The sequence below is a fragment of the Aspergillus nidulans genome, chromosome I (assembly GCF_000011425.1).
Source record: "Aspergillus nidulans FGSC A4 chromosome I".
Classification (NCBI taxonomy): Eukaryota; Fungi; Ascomycota; class Eurotiomycetes; order Eurotiales; family Aspergillaceae; genus Aspergillus; species Aspergillus nidulans.
Genome location: NC_066257.1, coordinates 3,071,911 through 3,098,470, shown reverse-complemented (window position 1 = coordinate 3,098,470; position 26,560 = coordinate 3,071,911). Strand labels below are relative to the sequence as shown.

At 49.3% G+C, this 26,560-nt stretch overlaps 8 protein-coding genes across 8 annotated transcripts, besides 1 other annotated feature; 4 read left to right on the top strand and 4 right to left on the bottom strand.

The window, feature by feature from the left end:
• Positions 1–26,560: part of a sequence feature (contig 1.112 1..353724(1)) that runs on past both edges of the window.
• Positions 153–1,802, top strand: ANIA_06782 (dicarboxylate/amino acid:cation symporter; the record flags this gene model as incomplete). The annotated part of the gene is made up of 2 exons (XM_659294.2): positions 153–438; positions 497–1,802. The coding sequence occupies 2 exons, from the start codon at positions 153–155 to the stop codon at positions 1,624–1,626; spliced, it is 1,416 nt and encodes a 471-aa protein (XP_664386.1). The 3' UTR covers positions 1,627–1,802.
• ANIA_06781 (uncharacterized protein) lies at positions 3,575–4,736 on the bottom strand (the record flags this gene model as incomplete). Its single annotated transcript, XM_659293.1, has 5 exons — positions 3,575–3,743; positions 3,917–4,021; positions 4,084–4,270; positions 4,394–4,516; positions 4,694–4,736. 5 exons carry the CDS (start codon positions 4,734–4,736, stop codon positions 3,575–3,577), a joined length of 627 nt encoding a protein of 208 aa, XP_664385.1.
• Positions 5,938–6,532, bottom strand: ANIA_06780 (uncharacterized protein; the record flags this gene model as incomplete). Its single annotated transcript, XM_659292.1, has 3 exons — positions 5,938–6,260; positions 6,315–6,381; positions 6,434–6,532. 3 exons carry the CDS (start codon positions 6,530–6,532, stop codon positions 5,938–5,940), a joined length of 489 nt encoding a protein of 162 aa, XP_664384.1.
• ANIA_06779 (putative ABC transporter) lies at positions 7,397–12,082 on the bottom strand (the record flags this gene model as incomplete). Its single annotated transcript, XM_659291.1, has 3 exons — positions 7,397–8,479; positions 8,548–11,721; positions 11,795–12,082. The coding sequence occupies 3 exons, from the start codon at positions 12,080–12,082 to the stop codon at positions 7,397–7,399; spliced, it is 4,545 nt and encodes a 1,514-aa protein (XP_664383.1).
• ANIA_06778 (uncharacterized protein) lies at positions 14,317–16,175 on the top strand (the record flags this gene model as incomplete). The annotated part of the gene is made up of 7 exons (XM_659290.1): positions 14,317–14,532; positions 14,705–14,833; positions 14,889–15,030; positions 15,071–15,216; positions 15,271–15,488; positions 15,540–16,001; positions 16,052–16,175. 7 exons carry the CDS (start codon positions 14,317–14,319, stop codon positions 16,173–16,175), a joined length of 1,437 nt encoding a protein of 478 aa, XP_664382.1.
• ANIA_06777 (F-box protein) lies at positions 18,445–20,108 on the top strand (the record flags this gene model as incomplete). The annotated part of the gene is made up of 3 exons (XM_659289.1): positions 18,445–18,691; positions 18,765–19,113; positions 19,166–20,108. 3 exons carry the CDS (start codon positions 18,445–18,447, stop codon positions 20,106–20,108), a joined length of 1,539 nt encoding a protein of 512 aa, XP_664381.1.
• ANIA_06776 (dienelactone hydrolase family protein) lies at positions 22,951–23,999 on the bottom strand (the record flags this gene model as incomplete). Its single annotated transcript, XM_659288.1, has 3 exons — positions 22,951–22,953; positions 23,219–23,237; positions 23,437–23,999. The coding sequence occupies 3 exons, from the start codon at positions 23,997–23,999 to the stop codon at positions 22,951–22,953; spliced, it is 585 nt and encodes a 194-aa protein (XP_664380.1).
• ANIA_06775 (protein aatB) lies at positions 25,226–26,535 on the top strand. Its single transcript, XM_659287.2, has 4 exons — positions 25,226–25,345; positions 25,396–25,570; positions 25,626–25,771; positions 25,825–26,535. The coding sequence occupies exons 1-4, from the start codon at positions 25,304–25,306 to the stop codon at positions 26,497–26,499; spliced, it is 1,038 nt and encodes a 345-aa protein (XP_664379.2). The 5' UTR covers positions 25,226–25,303; the 3' UTR covers positions 26,500–26,535.

Sequence of the window (26,560 nt, the reverse complement as noted above, 5' to 3'; positions counted from 1 at the left end):
GGGTCGCCGTTTATTCGCGGATTGGGGCGGCGATAAGGTAACGGGTGTTTGTCACTTTATATGAAAGCGAGTGTCTTCCAGGCCATCGTTCAGAGGTTCGCTCCCCTGCACCGCCCAAGCATCCTCGGCAATCTCACACTATTGTCAGCCGTATGGAGAATAAATCCGGAATCACAGCGCACTCGGGCACACTGGATGACCCCCAAGAGTACGCCATCCGGCCGCAGAGTCACAGCGCGCAGGGCGAAGAGCATCCAAAAAAACCATGGTGGTACTCCATTCGCGAGCCGGGCTCTGCCCTGCAAATAGTTAGCGCAGCTGTGGTCGCCATCGCGATTGGTCTAGCTGTTAGCAGTACCGTTGACGATATCCCCTACGCGGCCCCAACCCTCATCGAGATCTTCGGCGCCTTATGGCTACGCGCTTTGAGGGCTGCTGGTACGACGTCCATGATGCGTTCTGAACTTTCCCCATGCTGTTCTAACTTCGCAAATAGTCCTCCCGATGATCGTGACATCCATGATCCTCGCTGTACAACGCCTCCGCGAACTTTCGAACGGAGGCCACATTCTGGCCCGCTGGACGATCAGCTACTACGTGCTCACCACACTTTTGGCAATCGTGCATAGCATAATCTTGACTTCTCTCGTCTGGCGACGGCTTATGACGCAAGCGAGTTCCGAATCGCTCAATGTGGCCGAAGAAGATGAGGAGACATTCGCTGAGCGCGAGGAAACCAACATCCCTGACGTGGTCGTGCAGATGTTCGAGTCACTAGTTCCGTTAAATATCGTCGACGCCTTGGCCACAGATAGCTTGCTGGCTGTACTCGTCACAGCCGTCGTAGTGGGGTATATGATCGACAGGGAGCGCTCATACATTCTCAAAGCCGTTGAGGAGATCGAAACAATCATTATGAAGGTTATCATGATACTAATAAAACTCGCCCCGATCGGCGTCTTCTTTCTGATCCTGCCGAATATGTTCCGCCTTGATATTCGTGATATTGGCCAGAATCTCGGTGTCTTAATAGGAGGGGCGCTCTGCAACCTCGCGATACATCTTTTCATCGTCCTCCCAGCGTTATACTTCATTATCACGCGCAGAATGCCTTATACTTTCTGGCTGAGATGCTCCCCTTCCTGGACAACAGCCTGGGGGACCGCCTCGTCCGCTGCAACGCTGCCGCTGAGCCTAAGAGTCGTGCGCCAAAACGGCGTTTCCAACACTGTGTCCAGATTCACCGTTCCGCTGGGCTGTCTCGTAAACATGGACGGCACGGCAATCTACTTCCCTCTGTGCGTCGTGTTTCTCGCCGAGACACAGGGTCACAGCCTCAGCCCCACGGATTATGTTATCATCTGTCTATTGTCGACTCTTTCTAGTATTGGGACAACGCCTATTCCGAGCTCTAGCTTGGTTCTTACTGTTATGATTGCGGGGAGTGTAGATGTGGAGATTACGGGCATGTATGCGGTCATTATTGCTATTGATTGGTTTATAGATCGGTTCCGGACAATGACAAATGTCAGTGGTGACCTCTATGCGGCGGTGATCATTGAAAAGCTTAGTGGGTTTCATGATGAGGATGAGGAGGACAGGGCAATGGATCGTGAGGTTGTTTAGTGGCAGCATGTTTGCTTCAAGGGACCGACGGAGGGGATGAAAGGGGGGATTTTGGGATGCATTGTGGATGCCTTCAGAAGGCAGACTTGGACAACATGAGATAATCTCAGGATTGTATGTCTCAAAATACTCTAGCTATAATCTTTATTGAGAAAGTTTGATCTCCGTGAAGTTTTATTTACGGCTATGGTGCCTGTCTTTCTTAAATACCATAACTGCTTTACCCTCGAATGGCTTACTTACACTAGAAATCTTATTATTGGCAATGTCTCTTTCAGGTGCGTCAGTCGAAAAATCTGAAAGTACTCAAACTCGCGGTACTGTCAGTCCAACATGATATCTTACTTGCTTAGCGCGATACATTGTGATGGCAAGCCGTAGTGCTATATATGATACTATACTACAAGATGATTCGGCATCGAGACATGCCCGCCGTTGGGCTCAAATTCTCTGGTCTTTTTACTAGTAATATATCCCCATCTCTTGTTAGAGTCTAGCTCGAGGTCGGTTCTCAAGGCTATTCCTGCCGGAAGTTGCGACAGACACTCATGCACACCCGTCATGATCAGCATTTCTCATGCATAGCACTCTAGCGAGGATGCAGGTAGTAGTTGTTGCGGCTCGTATACCTAAGGTGAACCGGAAATCCATGTTATAACAAGAGACATTAATACCATTAGCAGAGCCTACGGATATGGGTAAACAAGCGTTGGAAGCCGAATAGTTTGCCAGCACGGGCTATGGCAAAATGCACTCAAGTATCTCTCCATAGAGTGTGGTTAAGCAAACTTATACAAGATGCTTGATTGCATCCGAAAGTTGATTATGTTTATTTTTAACCACCCCCGCTCACCCTGCTCAGCTGGTGTCTTATCTTATTCAGCGCGAAGCTCTACAGGTGGTAAGTCTGGCTATTGCGTTGAGCAGTAGAACATACTGCTCAAGCGGATAAGTGGCTAACTAGAGATAAAATGAAATTTCCTACATCTCGTGAAATCCAGGTCATGAAGATTGCCCGATTGCTAGCCATTCGATAACGAGCCTTGGACGTCCTGACCACTGTAGCTGTCTTGGAAGTTCGGCTTCAACCGCAAATCAAGGACAGCATATGCGTAAAGATACAACATCCTGGTCGCGAGAGTCATGAACATCTTGCATTAAGAGCCTCTATAGCTAATGAGAGTTGCTGCTACAGCAAGTATACTGATGTTTTCCTCTGGCCAAATTCTAGGCCGCCGCCACAGGGGGGCTTAGGGCAAGAAGGGCATTGCGTATCCTTCATCAAATTGATACCTGTTCATAACCTATATTGCCGTGTGAACTTGGTAGGTAGCTGTCTATTCGTGGGAAATGACAACCATAGGGAAACATTTACGCCTGTACATCCGTCTACGTTGAGGATGCGTCTGCCAGAAAAGCCAGCATGCTGCAATATAAGAGGTCGCTCCTTCTGCCCTCAAAGGCTTCATTGAACCCTATCTGTATTTTGTTTTTTGAGGTGATTGACACCTTTCACCAAATACGGCATTAATGGCCGAGTTCCAGCTGCGCGCAGATCTTTTCTTGTGCAGATAGCCTGCGTCCAGTATGGCCGAGTAGGTCGGATTTTATGCCTGTTCTTGGATAATGGATAATGCGATAATGCGGCAGCATGCAAATTGGACTTGATATTGAATTTGGGTTATAGTATAATGTTGCATACTCTGATGCCTTGTAGTTCGTATTATAGTAACAATGACGGCTCATTTATGTTCGGGCACATCTGGACTCAACAAGATATTGGAATTTATTGGTAGATATTTGCCCGGATTAGCAGATACTCTCCACTGGACAACAAGAACAAAATCTTCGCTTCGTGCACAATGCAAGTACAAAGGGTCGGTAGATAGAGCCCCGTATGCGTTGGTTATTATCTGTGCATGGCTCTTCGCCTCTTCCAAGCACGTTCTCAAATATGTCCACCTCTACAGGCTTGAAGCCCCCCATGCCGATATCCTTTGATCCAGCCCATTGATATGGTCTGAGCTTCTGATGCCTCGCAGTTCAAGGCGTTGGCTCCTGCGGTAGAACTGGTCAAGTCCATCCTGAGCTCAAGCTCGACACCGGAGCCCTGCGTTCTAGTTTCACGTATTTTCTACCGCGGGTAGTCATGCTGCTGTTCATCTGGTTAACGCATACAACTGACATATTTTAGAGCTCATACTCTCCATTCAATCGCTAATCCTCGACAGTTGTCCAGGCTCGCAGTCGGCGGTCCACTCCGCCAACGCGATGATTCTTGGGCACCCACGGAACTTCATCGTCAGTATGCTGAGAGCCGTTCTTATCTACCTTGTCATTGCCGCTGTAGCCCTGCTCGATGCGCTCGGTGTCTCGGAAAATGTCGTCCCCAAGACTAGACGCCACCTCAACGATCCGGCACGTCAGTTTCTCCACTGTAGGGTTTCGAGAACATACTTGTACCAAAGCAACGCCGCCTCCTGCGGGTTCAGTTCATTGTAGTGTGATACATCCGGCTCGCCCGGTTCGAGACCGATACATCGATCCTCTTCAATATCAATCTCCTCAGAGGCGAAGTCCTCAGTGGCGTCTTCTGAAAGCGCGTGCCGCCACTCCAGCTTCCACCGAACATACGTCTCGCCGTCTAGATACGCGGGGTATGGTGGACTATCCGAGTTTATTGACCGTTTATAGTCATCCATTACGGCATACCTTACAGGCGAGGATATGATCATTGACTAAATCTGATTACCCCCTTCCGTATTACCTCCCGGAGCCTCCTCAGCTATGGAGACATCCGGGAGGAGGTCAAGCTCTTTGTAGAGGTCGAAGTAGCCGGCAGCAGCACAGGCTCGGCCGACCTGATAGCGCATTGAGGGATACTGGTGAGCTACTTAGCGATAAGTGTCCTCACTAGCAAAATCTGGGTTCCAGATGCAATACAGCCGGGCCTCGGGGCACTCCAGTCCGTCAGGGACAACGTTGCTCATAATCATCCGAGCGTTACGTGCTCGACAAATTCGGGAAATCGCGACGTTCCACATAGCTCTATCATGGCCTGGCTCACTGCGAAGTCGTAGGAGCAGCGCAGACTTCGAATCACTGCACATCGTGCAGGGGCGGAACTGAGGTCATCTGGAATGCCCCTTCCCTCGAGGGAAGCAATGCACTGGTCGTAATTGTAGAGTTCGTTTGTGGTGGCTGTGCTTGTTGGGAAACCGCTAAGCTGGGTTCGCTCTCGCTGTCTGACATATTGAAGACTGTCACTTGGTGGATGGGGTTCGGCAAGTTCAGAGTCGCCTGGGCCGCGGATGAAGCCTATCGGCGGCAACGTGATTATGAAGCAGAAGACTCAGTAACAAATTGCAATAGGATATCATTTGAGAATTTGTGCTAGGGACGAGGGTAGAGCCGTTTGGCGCCTGGTGGATCCTTTTCGCCTTGTGGGGGCCAGTTTGACAAATATCAGCACGAAGTCCCACTGGCTGGATCTACAAGGTATGCCTGGCCTTACAGTCATCAAAGTGAGCTCTACGTTCCAAGAGGTGAGGCCCGTATTCGATTATATAGATCTCTAGACAGTGGGAGTAGTCTCCCAATACCATGTTAACTGAGGACTCATTGTGATGAACTGCCTAGTCACTGTGGCCTTGCCATATCGTTATAAGACCTAGCCCTAACCGAGGACCATTTATGTAGTGAAGAGAGAGCCAAGTGAAGTACTGGGAAAACCGGTAGTCGCACCATGTGGCTTGGTGAAAGCTAGTCAACAGCTTTGGCTGAGAGCGGCTGTCCTGAGAAGAAGAGCAACTACTGGCTTTCGTAGGTTCCCGCTTGGTAGGCTTCATCTATGAAGAGCTGTTGCAATACTGCATCACAGTGGCCATGGGACACGCCTGGACTCTTCGTTAAAAGAGGCGCGGCGGTAGCGGTGCTCCCAACATTTCTGTCTTCAAAGGTAGGGCATGGGAAAAGGTTAGTAAATGGGCTTGTTAGAACTGGAATCAGATTGAAGCTACGAAACCCGCTGGGGACTATGGGTGTGGCCGTTGTAAACGCAGTTGTAAACGCAGGTTACCTCCCTTCAGCGTCGTCAGCGAGTGGGCATAGTTGATAGCAATTCGCAATGCAGCTATTAATAGCGGCAGTTGACACTGCTATGCGAAGTCCGTGGCTGTCTGCAATCGTCCGACTCCTTGGAAGAATACGGAAGGGTGAAGAAGCGAAGAAATGTTGCCCTTTGCGCCTTCGACGGTATTGGATACCCATATATACATGCTCATACCATGCCACCTATGGAATATTTATGAATCAGAAAGGAATCCTCCCGATCTCCTCCTTATTCCAATATTTCCTCATATTGTCCGCCCCTAGTGTTTTGACCTCTTGCTCCAAGTGCGTCCAGAGCACATCCTTCCAACTCTCCATCTTCACCTTCAGCACATCAAGTTGCAAATCCTCTTCGCCACTAAGGCACTTCTCTAGATAGTCCCTAAACCCATCCAGCCCCGCGTGAATCTGCTTATGCTGCCGCAAGAGCTCGGCGTTATGCTTCCCTTTGCCCACCCGGAACTCAGGCATCTTCAGCGCCAGATGCGGGAAGATATGTTGTTCTTCAATGGCATGATGCGTCTCTAGATGCGATGCAAAGCGCAGGCCTTCTGCTATGAATTGCCGGATGGACATACCCTGCGGTCGTCGGCCTGTTGTCGCGGCCTTCCACTGAATGTCCCAACCGTGGCGAAGCATGGTGTGCTAGGGACAGTATCAATACAATTATTCTAGGATAGAAGGAAGAAACACGCACAAAGTAGTCCATCTTATCTGCAAGCTGATTGTAAACCCGAAAGTCCTTGGGGGACAGTGGCGGCAGTTCAGGCTCTTGTTGGACGCTGCCGGCGCTCATTGCGAATGTGCGGCAGACGGGTATAGTAGGAAAAGGTATAGACCTGCGCGAGATACGGCGCAGAAAGCTATTCATATAGCGCAAATTGAGATACTCATGAAGCTCTCTATATGGGAATATGCATAAAAACACGGATTCTTTCGGGAATAATAGAATGGCTCGCATTTGATTTTGGTGAAAATGACAGAATTTGTAATGCTTAATAAGCGGCTAGAAGAACCTCATTGAGACAGCAAGATATCGAGTACAAAAACCTTTTTCTAAGTTATTTTTAGCCCTAAGTATCGATATTGTCCTGTAATTACATGTCAAGCAAATCGAGGCATATGAATAAGAACGCATGCCACTATGGGCGATCTAAATCACCTAGGCCACGGATATATATTTTTTTCGTACCACACTCCGCCACTGGATTTTCGAAGTATTGCATGATGCATAACGAGTACAGCGAACGAGTGAGGATGTATGAACCCACGAGACTGGCAGCAAACGCATTAAGTCCTCATGGTTAATAGTATCTAAGCGCCCTTAATGGTGTCATGACATACCCCCCATTAGGGACTCATTTAGGCCGTCATTCATTATCAAGTGCCGTCGGACCTCCACCAATCCTCTCCTTGGGGAAAGGTGAACTGTGTTTGAACAGTAAATACCTACTGGCTCTACCTAAATGAGGAAAGAGACTGTTCTGACTTATATTTATTTGCCAGGTAGGACCGTATCCTTGTTTTCAGGATTAATCGAGTAATATGCTACATGATATTGCGAGTAGAGTCCTTAAAAGACAAAACTTCTAGTCTGAAAGATCTTTTATTTACAGTATATCCAGAGACCAATAGAGGAAAAAAGAAGAATGGCGAATTATCAGCCTCTTTCCTTCCCCAAAATCATTCCCTCGACAATCTTCCTCTCCCCACTGCCCTCGACCATCCCATGGAATACCCCATCCTCAATCCCCATCAATAATCTTGGGGAATCCATCTCGACGACTTCTCCTCTCTCAAGGACGACAACCCTGTCGAAGTCCGCAATTGTGCTCAATCTATGCGCAATAACAATCAACGTACAACCCCACCCGGCACCACAAATATCCTCCCTCAGCACCCGTTGGATACGCTGATCCGATTCAACGTCTATACTGGCTGTTGCTTCATCCATGATCAGGATCTTCGGACGAGAGACCAAGGCGCGTGCGAGACAGAGGAGTTGGCGTTGGCCTTGCGAGAGATTTTTGCCCCCAGCTGCTATTGGAGTAGACAACGACAGCTGGAGAATGGTCAAAGCGGGCGAAAAGGCGGCGTTAGAAGAAGTTGAATCGTGGTCTTCGTTTGATATTGGATGTTGCGTTGGCGATAAGGAGAACAGGCCTACTCTCTCCAACGCGGCGAGGAGCTCGGTATCGTCGTACTGCTTGAATGGGTCCAGGACTTCTCGGACTGTCCCGGCAAACATGATGGGATCCTGCGAAATCAAACCCACACGCTCACGCAGATCCTGTAGTTTGACATGCTCAATATCAATACCATCAATATGAATGCTCCCCTCACGAACGTCCAAGCAGCGCAGCAGCGTCATCGCAAAGCTCGATTTCCCTGCTCCTGTGCGCCCGACGACCCCGACGCGCTCGCCAGCGCGGATGCAAAAGTTGAGGTTGCGTAAGACCGGAGCGAGATCTGGCGCATATGCGACAGTGAGACTAGAGATTTCGACTTCGCCCTTGCTCGGCCAGGTGGCGGGGACATCGACGCCAGACTGTAGTTCCTGATCAAGCTGGGTATACTCGGCAATGCGCTCTGCGGCATTGGAGTTAATTTCGAGTGATGCGTACTGAGACAGAAGCCAAGTGACGTTGCTGGACATGTCGAGGGCGAAGCTGAGTGCAAAGCCGGCCAGTGGCGCGTCGAGGGTGCGAACGCTGACGAATATCATTGTTACAGCCGCGACGAACTGCTCGGTACTTGTGTGTCAACGATGCATGGTTCCAGTGTTAAATAGCACGCTAGAAGGGGACATACCACTGCGCCCACCGAGCTAAGCCAGATGGCCCGCCAGGAGGCGAAGAGTTTTCTGTGCCATAGAGCCTGACAATACGAATCGATGAGATCATACATGCGCGTCAAATATGCCTGCTCCCGCCCAAAGGCACGAACGGTTGGCAGGCCTGTGAGTAGAGAGCCGACGAGCTCGAAGATGGGAGACCTAGCCGTGCTCTGTAGTCTTTTCGCCTCGCGCGCTGCGGTCACGTAGAAGTACCCAACTGTCCAGGAAGCACCTAAAGAGAGAATACCCAGGCCAACAACAACGGGAGACGTGACCACGGCGGCAACAATCACGCCGAGGACAGTTATCGCGTCGTGCAGCGTATAAGACAGGTCAATGGCGAGGTCCGAGTCCAGCGTACCGAAATCCGAGGTAAACCGGTTCAGAATCTGGCCAGCAGGTGTGGTGTCGAGAAATCGCAAAGGTGCGTGAAGGATAGCCGTGGTGAACTGCTCGAACATGGTCTTGGACGCTTTGAGGGAGCCGTAAAGTATGATGCCGATACGGATGATCTCCAGTAACCAAGAACCAAGAGAGATGGCAAGGTAAATTGAGCCGTAAAAGACAAGGCGGTTATCGAGATGTGGTCGAGGTGCTAAGGTACCGTCACCTACTGCAGCCCTGTCGCCTAACTGAGCGAACAGTGCGTCCCTACCATTTTCCTCTGTCTCATAGGATCTCGTCCAGATTGAGACCCAGTACGGGATTGCGAGATTGAGCAAAAGCAGGACGATGAGAAAGACAGCCGTGATGAGCCATGGGGTGTACCCGCCAGATGCATGGATGTAGGCCTTGTACACCCTGGCTTTGATTACGCCAGTCTCGCGCTTCTCTTCCTCGTAGAATCTCTTTGACTCCACTACCGAATTAGATCGTCGGCGAGCTTCCACAATGTGTGGATTTGGCGAACTTGGCCTTGTCGAGGGCCCAGAACTGTCCGTGGTCCCGGGTGTGGGTTCTTTAGAGATATCTAGTCGTCGGGCATGGACATGTCCATTATCCAGCCTCACCAGATACGCTGCACCGTCGATACAGGTCTTGACATGGTGAGTTGCCAGGATCCGGGTCCTCCCTTCACCCAGAGGCCCAGTCAACGCATGCTCATATAGGTGCCGACCGACATGTGCATCGACAGCGCTGAAGATGTCGTCCAATACAAGAATACTTGCCCGACTATAGAGGGCCCGTGCCAGAGCCAACCGCCACTTTTGGCCACCGCTGAGGTTGATACCATTCGCCCCAACATCGGTCTTATCACCATCAGGTAGTACTTTGAGGTCCTGCAGCAGGGCGCAAGAATAGAGCACGTCCTCGTAGCGAGCCGGGTTGAACGGAAGGCCGAAGAGTATGGAATCGCGGATAGTGGCATTCTCGATCCACGGGTCTTGCGAGACGTATGCTACCATACCCTTAGCAATCCAGTTCTGTGGAGTGGGGGGTCCTGGATCTGATTCAGGCCTTGGGATATAAACGGCCCCTTCGACGATGTCCGCTTCTCCGATAAGGGCTTGAAGAAGCAGTGATTTTCCGCAGCCGCTCCGTCCCGAGATTATGCTGAGTCCATGCGCAGGGAAATAGAGGTTAAGGTCCTTTAGCTGAAATCGAACCTCGTCCTCAGCTTCCACGCCGCTAGACGGCCAGGCAATTGTCGTGTTTTGAAGCGATATCCCGTCCCCATTTCCAGGACTCCTGCCATCCGCGTGCTCTTCCAACCCCAAGAACTTTGCAACTCTTCCAAGACTGACCCTTGCATCTAGAAACTGAGTGATGACTTCAGGAAGCATACAGATTGTGTTCTGGAGAGTCTCAAAAAGTGACAATGCTGTAAACGCGATAGATGGCGAAATACTCCCATTCAAGTACACATAAGCGGTAATTGAGAAACAGCTCATGAAAATCGGAACAAGGGTGTACATTCCATTGAGGGAAATGTTCAGCCAGAAGACTGCTCTTTGTTCGTCCAACTCCTTGGTTCGCAGCTTCAGGATTTTCTCGTACCATTCGGCTTCCAGGGCGCTGAATTTGATCTGTCGGATCCCCTGAATCATCTCTGTTAGCGAGGCGGATTTCTCATCACGGCGGTCCATGAGCGCCTGCTCTTTCTCGCTATATTGCTTCGTCACGCTGAAGTACAGAGGCGTCAGCAAGATTGGGATGGCGCAACCTGCTGAGGTTGCCTTCCAACCCATCAAGTACACCAGAAAAGCAGTTGTGAGGACGGACTCGACGACGCAGTCAAGCAGGAGATGACTGTATGCAATGAAATCGGAGATCCGCTCGACGTCGACTCCAAGGAGATTGAGGATGGAGTGTTTTGTTTGCGGAGGTCTCTCATCGTCATTACCGTCCCCTTCATCATCAGTCTCCTCGTCGCTGCCAGAGCTTGCCCGTTCAGCAACTGCAGTATCCCTTAAAGTGAGCGCCTTCTTGGTTATGACGGCGAATAGCTGCTGGTTCACCGGAAGGGAGATCTTCAAGTCAGCAATGAAATCCCTGAGAGCGACCAACCACGCCGTCGCAACCATTGACATTCCCAAAGCTAGAGCCGCCAACCACAGCTGAAGCTGGTTGCTCGCGCCCGCATCGCGCGCCTCAAACAGTCGCAGGATAGTGAGTAAAAGGAGATTCGGTAAGAAGCCAGCGACAGCATTACAGAGCTGGACCGTGACTTGCAGGGCAACAGATCGCCAGTACAGTTTAAGCCACTTTCGCCACTGAACTGAGGTTGGATCGGTGGAGAAAAATCTGTCGGAGAGAGTTTGTGCGCGCACGTCATCGGCGACGAGCGGCAGGTCTTCTGGGTTGAGGCGCCCGTTCTTGGCTGCGAGGGATAGGGTTCGATATGCCCAAGAGAAAGTATACCGGTCGATGAATGATATGGAGTCCCGTGCGTCGATTACCTGGCCGTCGCGGTATTTCAGTGGTCCCCGTGGAAGGCTGAGGTTTACGACCAGAAGGACCAGTGCAGCGACGAGTTGAACAGCGTTCAATGCATGGCGGTTGCCCGACAGAACGAGATGCTCTCCGCGCTGTAACGCCAGGGCGTACGGCAGTGAAATAGAGATGCTGGTCGGTATAGCCGCAAGTGCGCTATATATTCCTAAGCTGTATATCTCCGTGGGATGTCGACTCAATGCTAGAACGATTCCCTGAATCAGAATAAAGGCCTGAACGGTTAGCATGAGCAAACACCAAACAGGTGGCGCACTTAGGCGCACTTACCCATGCTATGCATAGCAGGAATTGGGCATCTGCGCTTCCTGTTCTGCTCTTCCACGACCACAAGGCCGCTGTGGCGGCCACGACTCCCACCACAACAAGACAGACGCGCTGCCACAGCGACCGCGGGTGTTTCCCTGTGGTAGTGGCCTCATCGCAACCAGGCTCGATAATTGCGTACCGTTTCTCGCGTCTGCTTTGAGTGATGAGACTGTAGCCGTGCGGGATCGATAGTATGACCGCGATAGCGCAGGCAGCCGCTGAAACCCCAAGCACGAGGCGGGAGGACATTGTCAATCAGCTGCTGTCCGTAGAAAGAAGAACCATAACGCTGGCAACCAAGGATGAAAAAAAGAACAATAATAAATAAGCATATCTGAGCCAAGGACAGGGTGACTCCCTTAGTCGATTTTTGTCTGAGAGATGACTCGAAGATTGGCAGGCTCCAACGTTTTGGCCATTCATATGAGGTCGGATAGCTGTCGGGCTCCTAATTGGGTTAAAAGGGCGCAAAAAAAGAAATTTTTTTTTTAGCTTAGCGCTGAGCTGACATCGCAGTATGCTCAATTGACGAGGTTGGGGAGTCTCCTTGCAAACTATGGTCGTTATGGCCCCAGATTGAAGCTTCTGATTTCCTCCCTTAGCAGTAAATAGATGCTCATTAAGGCAATTCCCCAGCTTCTCATTATCTAGTTCGTCACATAGGGCGCAGAAGAAGCGTGGAACGTTGTACGAGCATTGCAGGTATGTCGATCCTCAGTGAAATACCCCTGCATTGCCTTCAATATGTTGGACGCGCATTCCTCGATCATTTGTGTATCAGACGAGGACCATGCATTGACCGTGCAGTATGTGCAGTTGCGTGCTCCTTTGAACGAGTACGATCAGTTGGAGTCTTCTTTATGGGGGGAGAGTCCGTACCGGACGGGTCTCACCATGTAGGGCTCCATGCGTTTTAGCAATCATACCATGGCTGCTGGCGATTTCCTCACGAAGTGTGAAAATTCTCGAGAAACATGCAAATGAGTTGAAGATGGTCTTAGCAAGCAGAGAGAGCTGCTCAGTCTGGACATAGATTGAAGCACGTGAGGGTGTCAAAGTGTGAGAACCTGTTAAGACCCATATTCCGACTCTATAGGCCGAAAAAAAACCGAAGAAAAAGAGCAAGAATACGAAAAGAAGAAAAATAAATGGCAAAAAATTGGTTCTGGTAGGATGGCGGAATGTTGAGCCTGGACATGACAATATCAGATTGTCTTAAGTGATCCACAGAGGGTCAGAGTCAGAGACCATCAGAGACCAGTTCAGTTGGTCTGCTTTCCTACTGTTTTCGAACGCCACAAAAAGATAAGGGAATTTAAAAACAGTGGTGACGCCATTGAGGGGCCTGGACCACCTCCAGATTAGTGGAAATCTAGGCAGAAAATACTCACTGCGCGGCTTCGTCCGACTGGGAAACCTGGAAGTGTTCCAGAGTAGGGCCAGGTATCTGGAACAGATAAACATGCGACAAGGCCTCCACACGTGGTTGGCGCATGGCAATCGACCCTGAAACACCGATCGGATTTCGAATCCGCCGCTCTCCGATGCAATGAAGTTTATTTTTGTGCTTGCACAGAGCAAGCCTATTATTTCAAACCAAGCGCTGTTGGCAGGATCAAAATGGCCTGAGCTGTTGGCGAGGTCAGCTGGGATCGGGTACACTAGGCGCAGACTTCCGCATCTGGAGCTCCTCCGTTGCCACATAGAGGGAAGATATGGGCTGATTAAATCAGGCTCTATCGATGACGGATCGATAGTGGAAAGTCTGGGGTTCTGCGCCCACTCGCGGGGGAAGTGGAGATGGCACTGACCCTGATGAAGTCAGATAGTGAATGCGGGGTAATAAGCTCTTCATTTCTGGGCGCTTTGCCGTCTCGATCTAGGAGTATGGTGAACAAGGTAGGTAGGCCTACTCGAGTGACCTACTCGAGATGATTAGGGAACATTCACGAATTCACCTGAAAGTGTGATCCCGTGGAGTATGTCTGTTGTCTGTACATGCTGGACAATGCTCCCCATGCTGCCACATTGTGACATCCGGGGTTGGGCCCTCTCCTCGTATAGCAGGCCCAGACCGACAAGACTAGTGGCGTTAAGCTCTGACCAAGATAGACTCATTGTATAATAACCGACAAACTGCCGAGGATGTTCTCAACTGTGGGACGCTCAAGCTATGCTATCGTTCGATGCTAGCTCTGCCTAACGAGACGTCTAAAACCACGTCCGGCTGATGTGGCTACCAGAAAAAAACAAGACGTTGCCAAGGGTTTCCCCTCATGCCTCCAGCCAGCGGACGCTTTGATTTGCCAGTCTCGAGCGAGAGGCGGTTGTCAATGAGACATCAGAGATGCAGCTAGCCAGGCTGCATATCCTCCCCGTGCTACGGATATAAAGGTTACCGTGCCACCACGCCGTGGTCCCAAATAGGTGACTTTTCAGATCCAATCTGAAAATCAATTTCAATTCCATTCGCAATCGTTAACATGGTGAACGATATTGAAAAGACATCCGGCGGGCAGATCTCGACCGAGAATGTCGAGCACATTGAGAGTTCCGCCGATGTAAAGCGCATGGTGGATATCGACGATGACGAGGAATTCACGTACGGAGAGCAGAGGAAGATCATCCATCGAGTAGACCGCCGGCTGGTCACCATCACCGGCGCTGCCTACTGCATCAGCTTAATGGATCGCACGAACGTGTCAATAGCCGCGATCGCTGGGTAACGTTGTCCGTGCTCGTCTGCTGGTCTCTCTAACACACGGTCGCCCACCAGGATGATGGAGGACCTCGAGCTGTACATTGGTTTTCGATACGTTTGTGGCCCCGACCCATTCTGGCTCAGCCGGCTCTGACAGATACGTACAACAGTCAACTATGGTTCTGGTGTTCTTCGTCACCTATATCGTCTGTCAGCCCATTGCCACCGCTATGATCCGCAAGATTGGGCCCCGGATATTCATCTCGGTCATTGTAATGAGCTGGGGAGCCTGCTTGATCGTATGTTTCGGATATTCCCTGGTCTAAAGATCTGCGCTTACCGTCGCTTACTCAGGGATTTGCGTATTCCCCCAACTGGCAGACCCTGACTGGCTTGCGCGCGGTCTTGGGGATCCTGGAGGCGGGCTTCTTCCCTGGGGCAGTGTATCTGCTGTCTTGCTGGTACTCGCGATGTTCGTCTACTGACCCTGACTATTGTATGAATGCGCGAGCTGCCACTAACCATTTATGCTGTAGATGAGGTCCAGAAGCGGTACTCATTCTTCTATCTGATCGGCTGTTTTGCATCCGCGCTATCAGGTATCCTCGCATATGGTTTCAGCCAGATGGCACCTCTCGAAAGCCTCAGTGGGTGGCAGTGGATTTTCATCATGCAGGGAGTGGTAAACAGACCCTTCCGAGGGACCAAAGTTCAATAGCAATGCTGACATTCCCAGTTGACGTTCATTGTCGGGATCCTCTGCATGATCTTCGTGGTCGACTTCCCCGATAAGGGTTACAACACTTGGGGCTTCCTTACGCAGCGAGAATGCGCATTCATCCTCCGTCGACTCGATCGAGATCGATCAGACGCCAACCCCGAGCCGTTCAACCTCGTCAAATTTCTTCGCCCCGCATTGGACCTCAAGATCTGGGGATTTGCGTTTATCTTCTTGTGTGTCACCCCCAGACGACTATCTCTCCTCGGACTAACAGTTTAATCTAGCTCCATCACAACGGTCACGTACGGAATCGCATACTTCCTTCCTATTATCCTCCGCGACAATATGGGCTTCAACGTGGCCGAAGCGCAGTGTCTAACCGCGCCGCCGTACGCACTCGCCGGTATCCTTATGGTGAGCACATCGTGGGTCGCAGACAGATACCGCATGCGAGCCCCGATCCTTGTCTTCAACAGCGTTCTCGCCCTGATCGGGCTGCCGATCATGGGCTTTGCCAAAAGCGCGGCCGTCCGCTATTTCGGTGTGTTCTTGACCACCGCGGGAGCAAATGCCAATATCCCGGCCAGCATGGCGTACCAGGCAAACAACATCCGCGGGCAGTGGACACGGGCTTTTGCCAGCGCCACGCTCGTTGCGTTTGGAGGAATTGGAGGGATTGCAGGGAGCTTGGTGTTCCGGTCACAGGATGCTCCTGAATATATTCCAGGTATCTGGGCTGTTATTGCGTGAGTACTAATATCTTGCTTATGGGTAATACTTTACTGACCGAGACTAGATGCCAGCTGTGCCTGCTTATCGTCGTGGGGGCTTTGAGTCTTTACTTCTGGATCTGTAATCGGAAAGCAGACCGGGGAGAGAAGATCATTGAGGGATCGCCGGACTTCCGGTATACTCTTTAGCATTGTGGCTGATAACTTCCAGCCACTAGCTAGGCAGTAGCCAATCTGAATGATTTGCCCTAAATCTAAAGCTTGCTGGGGAGAGTGCGCTAGGGGAATTCTCGAATGTCCGAATAGGGAAGGAGTGGACGCCTGCTATTGAGTTATTAGTAAGCTTAATTAGTCAGGGCTGATGTATCCCGGTCGGTCCGCCATCCCAACCCAATTAATCCGCCCACCTCAGAGATATACTACACAACTCTGGAACAATCTCCGTCATCGACAACTGCAAAAATAAATCAACGTAACTATCAGCAACATGACAGCTAAGTCAGATATAATGCATAGGACATGTATTGGAGCTTGCTTTGGTTGTTGCAAAGGTTCGTAGCATTTTAGACCACCGCCTGCTTAGTTGTTTTTTTTGCTGCAATCATGTCTCCTGCCTCTTATATTTGAGAAGCTATGTTAGGAGCCATCGAACGCTAAATTACACCGTGTTGCTTTTGGACGAACTCTATATGTGTGGCAATTATTATGAAGCCTGTTGAAGCACTCCTTCATGGCTCGGTAGGGAAAAGGAAGTATTCCAAATTTGCAAGCGAGTGACTTACCTTGTCAAACACGTAGAGAGGCTCTTTTCCATCTGCAGAAAGTAACTATAAACATCCAAAATGTGGAATATCTGGTAAATTGCAGGATTCACCTTAAAAGGTTAGTTTAATCACTCAACACCGGTGTATCAATCCGTTTTTGTAATCAACATATTCCCCCAAGAGAAAACTGAGATCATACTGTTTCGAATCAGGAGGAAGTGTACTTGTATCATTTTTGAAGTTTTTCAGAAGACTTCTTTCATGGTTGTACACTTTTGCTGAACAGATCAGATCGTTGTTCAGGGAGGTAGAGTCGAAGGAGAGGGGGATGCAGCAATAACGGTAATGTCGGAATATCATTCCAACCCTAACCAATCTTTCAAATTAAATCCCTCGGCCTCCGTATCTTCATCAACTCCCGTATCCTTTTCATCTTGTGTCCAACTGGGAGGTTCCTGGTTGGCCGGTTCACGTCGTCGTCTTTCTTTATCATATAAATGGGTAGTCTCTTTTTTGTGCTTGCAATGCGTCTTGAAGCTCCGCTTCTACTTCGTTCCGCTGTGGTTATTTGGTGAATAAAACTTTGTGAAAATTAAGTTCAGGTTTCTCATTGTGCTTAGAAAGTTCTGAAAACCAGTTCTTCCAGTGGCTGACTAGCCAGGAATAGATATTTTATAAGAGAATATGGGCCATCTCCGTTGCCTGACACGGCCTAGGAGCCGCCATCAGAACCCTAAGATATCATACCTTTAGCGAAGGCTGTTCCGAAGGTCAGAAAGTCGGTTCATTGCAATTATCTGGCTAAAATTGGTGAACTGCTAATCAACCCAGATACGTATGGGGAAGGACGAGAGAATACAGCCTCAAAGGAACAATGGCCCAGATGTGTGGTAGTCAGATTCTGCACACTGCGCAATTACCCGGAAAAGCTGATCACAGATCTATGCAAAATTCTGTGATTCCCCAATCCTTACTTCCGGCGACCCGGCATTGTCTAATTGCACTACCATGAATGATTGAGAATGTGTATCTTGCAAGGTACTGTCACAGCCTGCCCCTGCAGTTTAGCCTAATTCGTAATAAGATGGCTGTTGCTGTTGCTTTTCTATCCACGTTGACAGACCTAACGCTTCACGGAACAGGCTTGAGGAAACGAAAATAAACTTCCTCTAGCTTCTATATTCATTGACCAAATGAGGAGTATTCAGAATGCGTTCTGGATTTTTGATTAAGCTGTTTCAACATTCTTTCGATCCCATGCTTAGAACAAATGGTTTCACCTTTCAGATACGTGGAAGGGCTTTGTGATGTATCTAGGTATGGTTTTGGGTTACGGCAGTTACTAACAAAGCTGAGGGTCTAACCAAAGGCCAAATTCTTCCATTATTATGTTTTCATATGTATCCTTTCCATAAAGGACAATGGGTTGAGTTACTGAGCAGGAGGTAGCGTGACCGAAGAGGATCCAAATGCTAACAAAGGTTGAAGCATTATTGATGCGGTATGGTAGATAACAACCCGTCGTGTGAAACCGTCATAAAGAATTACTTTAAGATGGCTTGGGCATCATACTAGCCGAGTCGATCGAGTGTCTCGAAATCAACGTAGTGGCACTCTATATCTACCATTGAAATCGCTTCAGCATAATGATATATTTTGGCTTCTTATAACATTGATATTTTCAACAAGACAAGATGAGTAAGATGGATCCGATTCAGAAGTTGAACTTTGACTGCGCAAGCCTAATCCTACAGCACCTCAGTATCTACGAATTAGCGCGCTGTCAGCTTGTCAGCAGGCGATGGAGGCAGACTGCCCTGGAATGGATTGCGGCCACTGGCCTGGGATGGCATTTCCCACGTGCATGCAAGCGCTTCATGAGCAAGTTTCACGACACGTCTCCTCAAGCATATCAGGTTTGGGAGGAGTTTCAGGAATGCGGTAAGTGAAGCAGCTGGCCCTTCTTCAGGTGCTGTACTAAGATCGAAGTTGACGAAGTAACGTTGGCAATTAGCGTACGAAAAAGCGCGCAGAGATGTTTGGCTTTCTGGTAGGGCTTTCAGCTCAATGGAGTGCCACAAGTTCACCCATTTCGCGCGGAGTGACAAGTTCATTGCATGGCATCATGAAGGGTCCATCTACTGGCGATGCGCCGGATACCAAGAGCATCCAGATCGGCCGCCTTACATAATGCATAAGCTGAACTACAAGCTGCCTTCGGGCCAACTGCGATACCTGGCAGTGTGTTCGGAGGCTCAAACTGTCTTCCTCATTATACGGTGCCCGGAGCATCTCGCCAAGTTGAGAAAGATGCTTCCGAACTCCACCCGTCTCAAGGCTCTCCACGAGGAGCCAGAGCACCTGTACGTGACCAATTTGTACTAATAATGTGCAAGCTAACTAGAACTGAGCTAGGGATATTATGGTCGACATCCACACCGGTCAAGAGCTATGGTCTGCACCTCGACGGTACGCCCGAAGTGACTGGGAGCGGTGGAAAGAAGCCCTGAAGCTCGGCTGGAAGAAGATATATCGCTACGGCTCAACAAAAAGGGAGCTCGAAGTGCATGATATCAGAACTGGTGAAAAGCTGTACTCTCTTCCCTTTGCAAGCGACGTTCCCTTCCCTGCACTAAAAGATGTCAGGGTAGTCCGGCTCGGTGGGCGCGAGGTCATCATGACGCTAAACGAGCATGCAGATGACCCGCAACATGACTGCGAGATCCGATTCATTGACGGTGAGTACGGTCGCCTGTTGCAATCCATCAAGGCACGGACATGTGGCGGATTCTCCCATATCGTGCCGTCAGAGCGGCGAAACGAGCTCGCCTTTGCGCTGGTCACATACGGTGTAAAGAACAGGCCATATGTAGCGCTAATTCACAGGTACGGGTTCGATGCCAACCAGAAATTATTTGTCTCCCAGGGTCTTGATCTGTTCGATCTCGAAAGACTCCGGGGAGCCTACGAGTTCTATCCCGTCATTGACCCTTTCAGGAACTTTATCGTCGGGGTCCAAAAGGACACGCGGTTTGCTGTTGTCCTGCCCGTTGTACGGCTCAAACTCCCGTGGACATGGCATGATCCCAAGACCGGCAGTTCGTATAAGGTGACACTCGGTGCTGGAACGGGGAGGGTCATTAGCATCCCTCATATGAACATGTATAAAATCCCCAAAGGGTATGAACCGGACGGTCCTGTGAAGATCCAAGGGTCGTGCCTTCTCATTGGGATGCCGCCAGACCAGGTTAACAACGATAGACCAGCGTTTCGATTCTTTGAGTTTGGATTCCGCAAGCACTATAATCGGACTGTCTCGCTGGATGATACGTTGTTTGAACAAGATCATAGCTATTGATAGGCGTTTAGCGTTTACGGGGGATGAGGGCTATTCGCTGATGTGTTAGTTCCTTGATTTGCGTCCGAGCTTTTTTCTGGACCTACATTGGAACATGATGATTACTATCCAGATACTTCACAGAGTACTAATGCTGGGCTAGCGGATTGTTATGATCCTAAGATTATAACACACCTGACCAATCCGCGAGACTGGCAAGTGAGCTGCAGGCAAATCGTCAACTTCCATCTCAAGTCTCCAACGCACCCATGGTACGAGACTGAGGCTCAAAATTCTTAACGGTGTCCGCCTTTGTATGATGCATTAGGGCAAAAGATGAGGTTGGTAGACTCAAAGGTAGGGCGATCTGTGCCCAAGGTGGGGGTAATCATTGTCTATGACTGGTGTCTGAGATGGACGACGCAAAGAGCGTGTTCTATAATCTCACTAGCCTTGTAAATAGTTTTGTATGTGCATTTCTCCAATCTATGACCATGGGTTTCACCCTATAGGGCTATACTCCGCAAGCGGCGCAAATATATATGTTTGGTTACTTTACCTCCCCCACTATCTAAGCACGAAGGACAGTTTCAAGTGGCTCGAAACACTAAGGAACCTTTACTCTTAGTGACGATAGACCATATCGCTACGCCACAAATATATTCTGTCTCCGCACCTATATCCCAGGGACGACATCGACCACGAAGAGTTGCCACCGACTTCGCCTCCATGGAATGGAGATACTATGTAAGCTATGTACTATAACAAAAGTGAAGGCCGCAGCTCTAGAGAGCTGTTTCTGCTACATTTCATGACTCAGCTATGTCATAACTGCTTACCAGCAGCCATGAGGTCTGCGGTTTTAAATTAGAAGGAAGGGGCCTAGGTCACGGCTCGAGGTAGATCTTGACCCACCAAATCTATCTCATCCCCACCAACGCAAATTTGTAAAAAAAAAAAAAAAATGACCGACGCAGGGCTCGAACCTGCAATCTCCTGATTCGTAGTCAGACGCCTTGCCAATTGGGCCAGCCGGCCAATGATTAATATACGTCGTTTCTAAAATACTTTCATAATCATGCATTATCTATGCACACAAGATACTGCCCAATATCCGTAGGCTACCTAGTCCTTATAGCAGCTGCTCCTCACATTGGATAACCCGCGTCTTCTTTAAAATGTCTCTGAAGTCAGCCATTTCCATAAAGCCATACTGTATTTCTCTGCTCCAACCTCATTAGCTGCACATACCTCAATTCCAGCTTACCCAGTTTCCTGCATTCAGACCACTATATGACGAAGCTTCGCTGGCCGCTCTTATACTCTACCCATGAGTCGTTGACCATAACAAACAAGCTTTGTAGGTCCAGAACATCTCAGACCGGTACGGTACAAATTGAGCAACAAATCAACGATTAAAATGAAAATGTACAGATTACTCGTGTACACGATTAAAGTGTCAACTCCACAGCTGGCGGAAGTCACCGAAGACTCCAGTATGATAGGTGAAAACATGAATCTGGAAATCTCAGTCGTTGAAGTTGCACCAAATCTGTGAATGACATCCAGGTCTATCGGCGGCAAACCAACCATTCTTATTGCATGTCGACGCCGTGTGGCTGTGGCAGTGCGGTCGCTGATCCATCTTGGCCTACGTACAGTTAGCTACGTCATCCCCCAACATAATACCACTTATTTAACACCCCGTGGGCGCTCAATTTACCTGTTCCTGTCATTAATAGAAAGAAAAGAACTCTGATTGTACTTGAAAGCTAGCACGAAAGCACAGTCGAAGATATGCCTTTCTTCTGGACTAAACGCTGGGGTGGAAGGCACGCCGGTTAGTAAGACATCAGACTTCACATTCTGAAATATGACAGCTGCAGCTAACGTGCCTTGTTCAGACGGCGGTATTATCGCCGATAAGCACGGGATCCGCCGAGCTCCATTCAGGATCTCCTTTGGTCGGTTTAGCTGCTTCCGCTAGGTGAGACGATGGCCCTGACGACTTTACGATGTGATGACCTGTACGTATACTACGTCGCCGCTGGTCAGTCGAGATGAGGACAGGTACTGATTATTTACCTTTAGTTTCTCTTTATATAATCTAATTGATTTTAATGATCGAGTAAACGAGTGATAATCATAGACTGACCGCATATCTACTCCGTTGTTTAACCGCAAAGTTAGGCATCTAGAATCTGATTAATTCATGGAGTTTCTGGAAGTACTCTCGTCCACCCCTGCCGTAGACTTGAAAAATCTCATGTCACGACAGATCCAATGTTAGGTACACGAAAGACGCTTCACGCTGTTTCATTATCATGACAACTAGGATAGGGTGCAAACGGGACAGAAGGAGCGCGACGCTCTTAATGACAAGGTAGCAGCAGTGTACCATTTCTAGGTGACCTATGTTCATATATATGTGTAAATTTGATCTGAATACGTTTTAAGTCGCTCGGCGGCTCCCGCAATGTATGATAAAGCTTCATATTGAGCCCTGGAGGCTACGGGTTTCATGAGCTCTTTTCCGTTTTCACGCACTTTATAGGTAAGTGGGATGCATTCATCCATATTAAGGGATCTCTAACGGGACTGCGATGTAGGCCGACTAACAAAGGTAGAAGCTATCAATAACTCGATCGGCAGACCATTTGAGAGACGCAAGGTCTCCTAGGAGTTTGTCAAGGATACAGCTTTTGAGAACACCACATAATGAACGTAACCATTAGGAAGGAGATGCAGTCAGTCGATCTTCCCTTATACAAGCTGGCGGTTCAGCCACAGCTTGATTGGGAAGAGCCATATGCAAAAGATACAGTCCTTGCTATCACAATGGAATAATGATTTGCTGCTCAACTTACTATAGTTCCAAGTACCTTCATGATTGTCAAAACTCCAATCCTGTTAAGATTGTTCATCTTTCATTTACTTTACCGTGTACAAATGTCAGCTTTGAGGACCATTCGATAAATTTAAAGTAATGTAGGTCTCATTGCTACTTGGATGACACCATGAACCAGTACCCATGGACCCTGAGCCGGACCGAAATTTTGACATGATACTCAGTCACTTAGACTTGAGTTTTCGGACCTCGTTTATGGGTTTAGATTTCGAGGATTGCATACTTCATGAGCCCATAACTCCCTACGCATCCTTCAGATACTGCGTAAACCAGGCGACCGCTGCATTCTTCCCCTTGACCATAGCATCCCTCTCGCTAGGTGTATTCTCATCCTCGCGAATGAAGCAGGCATGGGCAACACCAGGGAAATGCCGGTAGTCAAACGGCAGATTGAGCCGCTGCAGTGTCTCAAACGTATAGCTCTTCGTTTCGGCCGAGTACATAGGGTCGATTTCCGGCGCCAGAACCTGTACAGGCACAGAAACCTCATCGATATCTTTCTTCGTCAGCAATGAAGGATGCCCGATCGAAATGCAATCGATCAAGGGCTTTCCCTGTTCCGCATGTTCCTTCGCACCGAGTCGTAACGACGCCCATCCGCCATAGCAGTATCCTACTGCGCCCACCTTCTTGAAGCCCAGGTCCCGCTTGAGTGCGCGTGCAGTCTCGAATATCTCGCCCTCACGCTGCTCGCGGCCATTGCGAGCAATAAACCCCTTGAGGTCGACCTGGTCAAATTTTTCGGCCGCGAGGAGGTCGAAGTCCAGCACTTCGCCGCCGAAGTAGTCAGGAACGAAGATGGTAGCGCCGATTTCACGTGCGAAGTGGTCGGCGAGGAGCCGGACATTGGGGAATGTCCAGCCGAAGAGGCCGGCGATGAAGAGGATTGCGACGTCCGTGCCATCGCCGGCGATGTAGACGTCGTTGTTAGCAACCTTGCCGGTGCGGCCCGTCGGTGTGCCAGACCAGGTGAAGCCGGAAATACAACATTTGGAGACAGACATGTTAAAAATAGCCACGGAATGCGGTATAGGGAACTAGATTGATTGTAAACGCACTTTATTTTTTCCTTGTGAGGGGCAAGGCCTTATATTTGAGGCTAGAGTCCTTAATAGTCAGACAGTGCGTTTTTTGAACTGATAGTCAGCCGTAGTATTTTAGGAACCATAAGCAGCTCTAGTTTCCTTGTACTAATATCAAATAGACAAGATTACCGTGAGGCAATTATAGGTGCCCAATCAGCCGTCAAGGAAAAGAGACCGATGTGTTGATCCTGATCAGGAGGGCCAGTATACAGCCCTAATAGGCTCATAATCTATGGATCCTCAAGCTCAGCCGTGATATTTTAAGAAGCTTAGCTATAACATCTGGCCAAATCGGATATAGGTCTAATCCAGTGGGGTTATCGGAGATAGTTAATCTCCCGAATATGGGTCGCGCTTAGAGCATGGTTAAGGCTGTCATGGCAGTTGGATTTGGAGAAAGGACGATTTACGTAGGCTGAGGGTGCTAAAAATGCCCATCAACTGTATCTCATTACGGATGTTTCGCAATGAGCATTACTGTCGGAAGTATCTACTGTACACTCATTTGGCAAATACGTTGCAGCACCAGGTACAGGATATTGGAGGAGTGCGACGGCTATGTCCGCGTTGACAGAAGTCCCAGGGTCGGCAAGAAAACAGGTGTGGGGGAAACCAATCAAATTCGACATAGAAGAAATGGCTATCTAGCCAATGCATATGGACATGAATAGAGGGGCTTGAGTAAACAACGCTGCAAATCCGGAATAAGCTTGAGCTATCATACCATTCGCAATAATAGCTTCGGGTAATTTTGGGCAATCGGTCGGTGTTTTTCTGAGCTGTTGGTAAGCCCGTCTAGAGTCAACTAGCATATTAAAGAGTCACTCAGTGAGCACTAACTGATGGTCTTGTCCCAGGGTGCAATACCAACAAATAGGGAGAGGTGAGGGTGGCGCAAATCAGATTCTTCGACCTGTTTTGCGGATGGCTCAACCGGGGTTTTAGTTTGAAAGATCCTCAAAGTCCACTCTGTGGAGAGATGGACAGCATTGAGCCTCAGTCCAGTACTGTAAGGGAATCTCGCTATTGTTTGGTTGGGGAGGATGAATCTCCCAATCTCCAAATTGGGGTAAAGACCGTACCCCGCATTGATGTCGGCCGAATGAGGGGCAGATGAATAGCCGGGGCATCTCTGCAATCTTCGTGATCTTTTCACTAATCAATTTTGCTTTGCATGGTCTCCGTCGCAAACTTCTAGTCGGTTTCAAGCTCCTTCGATAAGTATGGCCGTCAAGCAAATCGTTTGCTCCGGCACGCCGTACGAGGTACTTTCGCCAACAACCGGCGATCAGCGATAACTACTGACAGGGCGCAGATCGGCCATAAACATGGCTCTCAAGCGTCTGAAGAAATATGCCGCGCGATAGCATTCTATGCAAAGATGTTCGCGAAGCATAGCAATCTTGACTGGCCTCAGGTACAGGAACTAGCTCGGGATTTCGATGGGTTGATCAAGCATCGGTGGCCGCGGTATTATGAAGAGCTGAAAGGTTTCTACAACCGCTCTTAGTCTCCAACAAGGTAGATAGACGCTAACTGGAACAGGGATTGCGGATGGTGCGAAGACAGACCTTATTGACATCATTGCGCTCAACGTGCGGACGGAAATCGTCTTCGGGCGGTTCAGTGATGGGTGCACAAGTCTCTATTACCAGAATAGCGAGCATTCGTTCCAGGGCCAGAACTGGGATGTACGTTCAACGTCCCACGGCTTCTACGGTCTGCATAGAACTGACAGTGGTAGTGGGATACCGAACAAGCCGTTAACCTAATCCAGCTCACCGTTATCCAGCAAGATCTCCCGACCATCAAGATGATCACTGAGGCCGGGATCATAGGGAAAATTGGTCTGAATTCTACCGGTGTGGGTGTTTGTTTCAACGCGATCCGTGCAAAGGGCCTGGATAAGACCCGGATCCCAGTACATTTGGGACTCCGCATCGCGCTTGAGAGCTCCTCCGCACTGCAAGCTGTGGAGAACCTTGAGAAGATTGGAATGGCTAGCTCCGCGCACATTCTAATCGGCGATGCAACGACCGCGATCGGACTCGAGTTCACCTCGTCTACGTTCGCCCGGATCCCCGTGAATCAGAAAGGGTTTATTGTCCACTCGAACCACATGCTTCTTCCTCATTCTGGTATCGACGAGCCGGCGTGGTTGGAAGATTCGCCGGTGCGAGTTCAAACAATGAGTGAGAATATTGAGAAGCTTCAAGGAACGCTCAGCTGGGCATCGTTCGGCGGGCTGTTCAAGGATGAGTCGAACTACCCGTGCTCGATAAACCGTGCTGCCGGTGGAGGAAGCGATCTAGCGACATTGTTCAATATCATTATGGACTTGCGGACGAAGAGGGTGGAGGTCATCATGGGAAGGCCGTCGGACGCGGCTGCGGAGAGGGTCATCCTTGCATTTGAGTAGTTGTCGAGGGTAATCGTGTTGTATATACATATATATCTATATATAGGTGCATCTACGGTTC